Below are 7,713 nucleotides of genomic sequence, written 5' to 3' on the forward strand. Positions count from 1 at the left end.
TATCTTCTCACACACATTTCATCTTCCTGAAGGAGACTATCAGATGGGATAGCTGAGCAGGATCAGTAACCCCAACTCTATTGATTATATGTCACTTGGGCTCTCTATCTTTCCGTCATGATTTCTTGGCTTTTTGCTGCTTTATTGCTGTGACATTCATTACTGTTATCCTTTCTAGCATTTGGACACCATTCTGTTCTATGTTTTAAGGAACTATGAATACCTAACTTGTACAAGATTCTGTACATGGCATCCCCCAGCAACTATTCCACTGCTCCAGTCTCCGAATTTTTCCTCATCTGCTTTCCTAACTATCAGAGCTGGCAGCACTGGTTGTCCCTGCCCCTCAGCCTCCTCTTCCTCCTGGCCATGGGAGCCAACACCACCCTCCTGATCACCATCCGGCTGGAAGTCTCTCTGCATGAGCCCATGTACTACCTGCTCAGCCTCCTCTCTCTGCTGGACATCGTGCTCTGCCTCACTGTCATCCCCAAGGTCCTGGCCATCTTCTGGTTTGACTTCAGGTCCATCAGCTTCTCTGCCTGCTTTGTTCAGATGTTCATCATGAATTGCTTCCTTGCTATGGAGTCCTGCACATTCATGGTCATGGCCTATGACCGTTATGTGGCCATCTGCCACCCACTACGATACTCATCCATCATCACTGATAAATTTGTGGCTAGGGCTACCATGTTTGTTATATTCAGGAATACTCTTTTCATTCTTCCTGTTCCAATCCTTTCTGCCAGACTCAGGTACTGTGCAAAGAATATCATCAAGAACTGCATCTGCACTAACCTATCTGTGTCCAAACTCTCCTGTGATGATATCACCCTCAATCAGTTCTATCAGCTTGTGACAGCCTGGACCTTACTGGGCTCTGACCTCATTCTTATAATTGTCTCCTACTCCTTAATCCTGAAAGTTGTATTAAAGATCAAGGCTGAAGGTGCTGCGGCCAAGGCCCTGAGCACATGTGGTTCCCACTTCATTCTCATCCTCTTCTTCAGCACAGTCCTGCTGGTTCTGGTCATCACTAACCTGGCCAGGAGGAGAATCCCCCCAGATGTCCCTATCCTACTCAACATCCTGCACCATCTAATCCCCCCAGCTCTCAACCCAATTGTTTATGGTGTGAGAACCAATGAGATCAAGCAAGGAATCCTGAAGCTACTTGGGAAGTTGTAAGAGGTAAAAAAGACCAAGTCCATTTCTGGAATTGTTAATAAAAGTCAGGAGAAAAAATTTCACTTTTAATTGTGGAATGAGTTCTGATTCCCCTTTTTCTTAATAAGTCAGACAACAATGGAAATATTTCTCTGTAATTCTTTGTGTCCAATTGCTTCAAAGCAAACTTCCCCTTCCTGGATACTGTGGCTACTTGGGAATTTTTCCTGACCAAATCCTTCACCAAGGTCTAGTCAAGCCTTAGCAAAATATAGCTAGATTAAAGTGGTAGTGTTTGGCTACTAATGAAACAAACTTCATACAATGACTTTAAGATTATATGTCTGTCTCCTGATTTGCAAAAGACATAGATGCCTGTCCTGTTTCTTGTTTGAGCCTTTCAGAGCGCTATGTGATTTTGTGTTGTAAAGGGTTGATTATTCAAAATATAGGCATTTACCCCAAAACATTTCTCTTAGGTTCTAGTGCTTTACCCTAAACATCTTTGACTCTTACCTGTCTGTGGTAGATATGCTGTATTCTGGCTCCTCAGACCCCTTAAGTCCCTGTTAAGATTTTCCACCTGTACAAGCTCTTCTCATTGCTTATTGTTGTGTTGAAGAGTAAATAAACTAAATATAAAAGTTTTGTTCAGTATCTTGAATGTATACACATTAAAACATACACATACATGTGTCTTCCTCCTTTCTCCTCATTCTTTCTTTTCTTCTTCTCCTTATTCTTCTCATTATTTTTTAAATCATATTGTTTTTCCTATTAGCTTCTGAATAAGAGCATATCATAATCTTACATCACATTTGGAATAAAAGGTGTCTCTGACATTATAGTGTTCTTTCATCCCTAGAGTCATTTTTATTACTTTGAGAAATCTTTTACCTGTGTGTGGATTGTCACTTTAGAACCCTACACTCTAGGGTGCTCTATCTCATATAATTGGAGGAGCAATACAGGCTCTGACACAACAGCTATAAGACAGCAATCTGCTTTCACCACGCCACACTTTCTGCAGTTGTCTTAGTAAATTGACTAATAAATTGTCTAATTAACTTATGACCACAGAGTGTGAAAATGTTTGACTACTTGGCAACCCTTGTGTAAGGCAGTACAAAGGATATTACTCTTAGTTTACCTGTGAAATATCAAAAGAAATAAATAGAACCCTGAATGCTGCATCACTTATTTTCTTCAGATCCCATGGAGTCATTATTTTAGTCCATTTTTTCCTTCTGAGGGTAGAATAGCTCCTGCAACTTCTCCCAGAACCAGATATAACTTGGCATTTCACCTGAGAAAACTTGCTAAGTTATTATTTTCTGTTCTGTGAAGGATTCTCAGTTAAAAAGAGCAATAATATTTTTTGTTGGCATCATTTTTTTCCACCTCTTTCTTGTCCACCACAATTTCCCCTTTCTTTGATTTATTTTCCTATCCTAAATCTGGGCAGAACACAGGTGGCAGCTAAACATTGCCGGCACCTCTCAAGAAACTATAGACTCACCTTTCCCAACACATTCAAAGGGTAGACTTAGTAGGCCCCAGAGCCCTGTTGTAAATTCTGCTCCAGGGTGGACCTCTGCATTTCTGATCTTCCATGGTAGTCACAGACAGTTTTTGCAGCTAATTGACCTGGGATAAATGTATCCCATTGACATGCCAACAACAATCAAGGCTCAACTAGAAAGGTGTTATGTACACAGCCTACAAACAAGAGGGTGGGAACACATAGAGTTCCCAGACTGGGGGAACAGGGAGGCTGTGCCACTGGGTCTTACAGAACTCTTAGGATGGAGAAGCCTGTGTAGTACCATTCTTATCAACCCCTTCTAAAATGTTCATAAATGACAAACCTAAACACAATTAGACTGCATAAAGGAGACAGCAATTTTTCCAGTAATATTTTATTTAAAATTTAAAAAATTTTAAGGCACAATCAGGCAGGGCAAGCAAAGGTGGTGGAGGAGAGCCAGGTAAGCTGCAGGTGCAAGCAAAGGGGAATCTCAGGATTTGCATGGAACTGGCCACTGTAAGTGGTTCAATGTGTGAATGGGTTTTTGATTTATCTCCATGATAAACTGAGAAGGAAGCTCCTTGGATATTCCACTTGATGTATTGTACACCAATATTCTTTTATATACAAAAATCCTGATGATGTCAGAGTAATGGTGTTGTGAGAGATATTCCTGAGCTCTCCCCTTGAAATATTAACAAAATAAACAACTGTAATGCAGCGAAGAATCCCCAGCCGGGCTGGAAGGTGTGCCTGAAAGATCTGCGCACCAAATGGACTAAAACCTGCACTTGGCAGCAACAGAGAAAGCTCAAGTGTGGCCGTCCAGTCTCCCAGATCTCGCCTCCCTCACCTTGCAGTATGGAAAGTGGCAGAGACAAACCCCCAATAAGCTCTCCATAGCTGCTCTCCCCCTTGAAGAATAGAAGTTCCCCTGGAAGCCTTAGACTGCCAGTGCTAGAGCCATAAAGCAATCACAACACACACCACCCACTAACATGACTACAGCCCTGCCTACATCTCTGACACTGACATCTCAGCAGACAGCCCAGGACCTTCACAGTGCTAAAAGCTATAATACAGCATCACCTAGTGAAAACAAACTCTCAAAACCAAAATTTATTTTTTCCTATCCCACCTTTTCTTTTTTTTTCTTCTTATTCTTTCTCATTTTTGAATTTCAATTTTTTTTATTTTTATTCTTATTTTCTGTTTAGCTTTGTTTTTATTTTTTTTCTTGCTTTTGATTTTGTTCCTGTGGTCTTTTTTCTTTATAGTCGTAATTTAATAATTTTTTATATATTTGATTGCATTTTTTCAATTTATTTAATTAATTTTTCTTAGGGTTATTTTTTTATTAATTTTAATGGGGTGACATTAATAAATCAGGATAAATATGTTCAGAGAAAACATCTCCAGGTTATTTTGACATTTAATTATGTTGCATACCCATCACCCAAAGTCAAATTGTCTTCCGTCACCTTCTATCTGGTTTCTTTGTGCCCCTCCCCTCCTCCCTCTCCATTCCTCTCCTCCCTCCCCCGCCCTGTAACCATCACACTCTTGTCCATGTCTCTTAGTCTTGTTTTGTTTCTCACCTATGTATGGAATCATGCAGTTCTTAGTTTTTTCTGATTTACTTATTTCACTCTGTATAATGTTATCAAGATCCATCCATGTTGTTGTAAATGATCCGATGGCATCAGTTCTTATGGCTGAGTAGTATTTCATAGTGTATATGTACCACATCTTCTTTGTCCAATCATCAATTGAAGGGCTTTTTAGTTGTTTTCATGTCTTGGCCACTGTGAACAATGCTGCAATGAACATGGGGCTGCATGTATCTTTACGTACCAGTGTGTTTGAATTATGGGTGAATATTCCCAGTAGAAGATTTGCTGGGTCATAAGGTAGTTCTATTTTTAATCTTTTGAGGAACTACCATAATTTCTTCCATAATGGTTGTACTACTTTACATTCCCTCCAACAGTGGATGAAGGTTCCTTTTTCTCCACAACCTCTCCAACACTTGTTATTACCTGTCTTGTTGATGATAGCCAATCTAACAGGTGTGAGGTGGTTGGTATCTCATAGTTTTGATTTGCATTTCTCTAATAACTAATGAAGATGAGCATCTTTTCATATATCTGTTGGCCATTTGTATTTCTTCCTGGGAGAAGTGTCTGTTCATGTCCTCTTCCCATTTTTTTATTGGATTGTTTGCTTGTTTGTTGTTGAGTTTTATGAGTTCTTTGAATATTTTAGATATTAGGACCTTATCTGTGCTGTTGTTTGAAAATATCATTATCCTCTTAGTTGGCTGTCTGTTTTGTTGTCAGTTTCTTTTGCTGTGCAAAAGCTTCTTAGTCTAATGTAGTCCCATTCATTAATTTTTGCCTTTACTTCCCTTGCCTTTAGAGTCAAATTCATAAAGTATTCTTTGTAACTAAGGTCCAGAGTTTAGTACCTATGTTTTCTTCTATGCAATTTACTGTTTCAGGTCTTATATTTAGGTCTTTGATCCATTTTTAGTTAATTTTAGTACAAGGGCACAAACTGTAGTCAAGTTTCATTCTTTTGCATGTGGTTTTCCAGTTTTCCCAGCACCATTTGTTGAAGAGGCTTTTTTTTCTCCATTGTGTATTGTTGGCCCCTTTAGTAAAAATTATTTGACCATATACATGTGGTTTTAATTCTGGGCTTTCTATTCTATTCCATTGGTCTGAGTGTCTATTTTTCTGCCAATACCATGCTGTTTTGATTATCATGGCTCTATAGTATAATTTGAAGTTAGCTATTGTAATGCCCCCAGCTTCGTTCTTTTTCCTTTGGATTGCTCTGGCTATTTGAGAGTTTTTATAGTTTCATATAAACCTGATGAATTTTTGTTCCATTTCTTTAAAAAATGACATTGGAATTTTGATGGGAATTGCATTAAATTTGTATATCACTTTGGGTAATATAGTCATTTTGACTATATTTTTCTTCTTATCCAAGAACAAGAAATACTTTTTCATTTCATTATATCTTTTTCAATTTCCTTTAACAATGCTTTGTAGTTTTCATTTAATAGATTCTTTACATTCTTTGTTATGTTTATTCATAGGTATTTTAATTTTTTTGTTGCAACCATGAAGGGGATTGTTTTTTTGAGCTTGTTTTCTGATGTTTAATTGTTGGCATATAGGAAGCAATGGACTTTTGTATATTAATTTTGTATCTTGTGACCTTACTGTATTTGTTTATTGTTTATGGTAGTCTTTTTGTGGAGTCTTTGAGGTTTTCGATGTATAGGATCATATCATCTGCAGAAAGTGAAACCTTTATTTCATTCCCAATATGAATGCCTTTTATTTCTTTCTCTTGTTTGATTGCTCTAGCTAGAACTTCCAGCACTACGTTGAATAAGAGGGGAGTGAGTGGACAACTTTGTCTTGTTCCTGATTTTAGGAGAATAGTCCTCATTTTTATGCCATTTAATATTATGTTACTGATGGTTTACCATAGATGGCCTTTATTATGTTGAGATATTTTCCTTCTATACCCATTTTGTTAAGTGTTTTAAACATAAAAGATGTTGTATTTTATCTAATGTCTTTTCTGCATCTATTAATAAGATCATATGGTTTTTGTCCTTTGTTTTGTTGATATGGTGTATTATGTTAACTGTTTTATGTATGTTGAATCATCTTTGTGATTCTGGGATGAATCCCATTTGATCATGATGAATTATTTTTTTTAATGTGTTGTTGTATTCGATTTGCTAGTATTTTGTTTAGTATTTTAGCATCTGTATTCATTAGAGATATTGGTCTGTAGTTTTTGTGTGTGTGTGTTGTTCTTGACAAGTTTTGGTATGTGGGTTATGTTGGCCTCAGAAAATGTGTTTGGCAGTATTGCTTCTTCTTCAGTTTTTTGGAAGACTTTGAGTAGAATAAGAACCAAGTCTTCTTTGAATGTTTGATAGAATTCACTAGTATAACCGTCTGGGCCTGGACTTTTATTTTTGGGGAGGTTTTTAATAGTTGTTTCTATTTTCTCCCTGCTTATGGATCTGTTTAGACTTTCTGCTTCTTCATGACTGAATATAGAATGATTGTATTGTTCTAGGAATTTATTCACTTCTTCTATATTGTTAAATTTGGTGGATTATAGTTTTCATTAGTAATCTACAGTAATTCTTTGTATATCTATGATATCTGTGGTGATTTCTCCTCTTTCATTTTGAATTTTGTTTATATTAGTTCTTTCTCTTTTTTTCTTGGTGAGTCTTGCCAAGAGATTGTCAATTTTGTTGATCTTTTCAAAGAACCAGCTCCTTGTTTTATTAATTTTTTAAATAATTTTTCTGTTCTTTATTTTATCTATTTCTGTTCTGATTTATATTATTTCCTTTCTTCTGCTGGTTTTGGGATGTCTTAGTTCTTCTTTTCCTAGTTTCTTAAAATGTGAAGTTAAGTGGTTTACTTGGGCTCTCTCTTGTTTGTTCATATAGGTCTGTAGTAATATGAACTTCCCTCTTGTTTTGTTTTTTTTGTTGTTGTTGTTTTTTACAGAGACAAAGAGTGAGTCAGAGAGAAGGATAGACAGGAACAAACAAACAGGAATGGAGAGAGATGAGAAGCATCAATCATTAGTTTTTCATTGCACCTTGCGACACCTTAGTTGTTCATTGATTGTTTTCTCATATGTGCCTTGACCATGAGTCTTCAGCTGACTGAGTATTCCCTTGCTGGAGCCAGCAACCTTGAGTTCAAGCTGGTGGGCTTTTGCTCAAACCAGATGAGCTCGAGCTCAAGCTGGCAAGCTCGGGGTCTCAAACCTGGGTCCTCTGCATTCCAGTTTGATGCTCTAGCCACTGTGCCTGCACCTGGTCAAGCTGAACTTCCCTCTTATTATTGCTTTTGCTGCATCCCAGAGATTCTGATATGTTGTATTGTTATTTTTGTTTGTCTGTATGTATCTTTTGATGTCTGTTTTTATTGCTTCTTTGACCCACTCATTTTTTAAATGTATGT

The 7,713-nt window shown here is 37.4% G+C and overlaps 1 protein-coding gene across 1 annotated transcript; it reads left to right on the top strand.

Moving 5' to 3' along the window:
- Positions 1–246: 246 nt before the first annotated feature.
- Positions 247–1,188, top strand: LOC136320640 (olfactory receptor 56A4-like). The gene has a single exon (XM_066253798.1). It carries the CDS (start codon positions 247–249, stop codon positions 1,186–1,188), a length of 942 nt encoding a protein of 313 aa, XP_066109895.1.
- Positions 1,189–7,713: the final 6,525 nt, after the last annotated feature.

Source organism: Saccopteryx bilineata, chromosome 1 (assembly GCF_036850765.1).
Source record: "Saccopteryx bilineata isolate mSacBil1 chromosome 1, mSacBil1_pri_phased_curated, whole genome shotgun sequence".
Lineage (NCBI taxonomy): Eukaryota > Metazoa > Chordata > Mammalia > Chiroptera > Emballonuridae > Saccopteryx > Saccopteryx bilineata.

Bases quoted from the DNA above. Each gene is read 5' to 3' on its own strand.
- LOC136320640 (XM_066253798.1), top strand. From the start codon at position 247: ATGGCATCCCCCAGCAACTATTCCACTGCTCCAGTCTCCGAATTTTTC.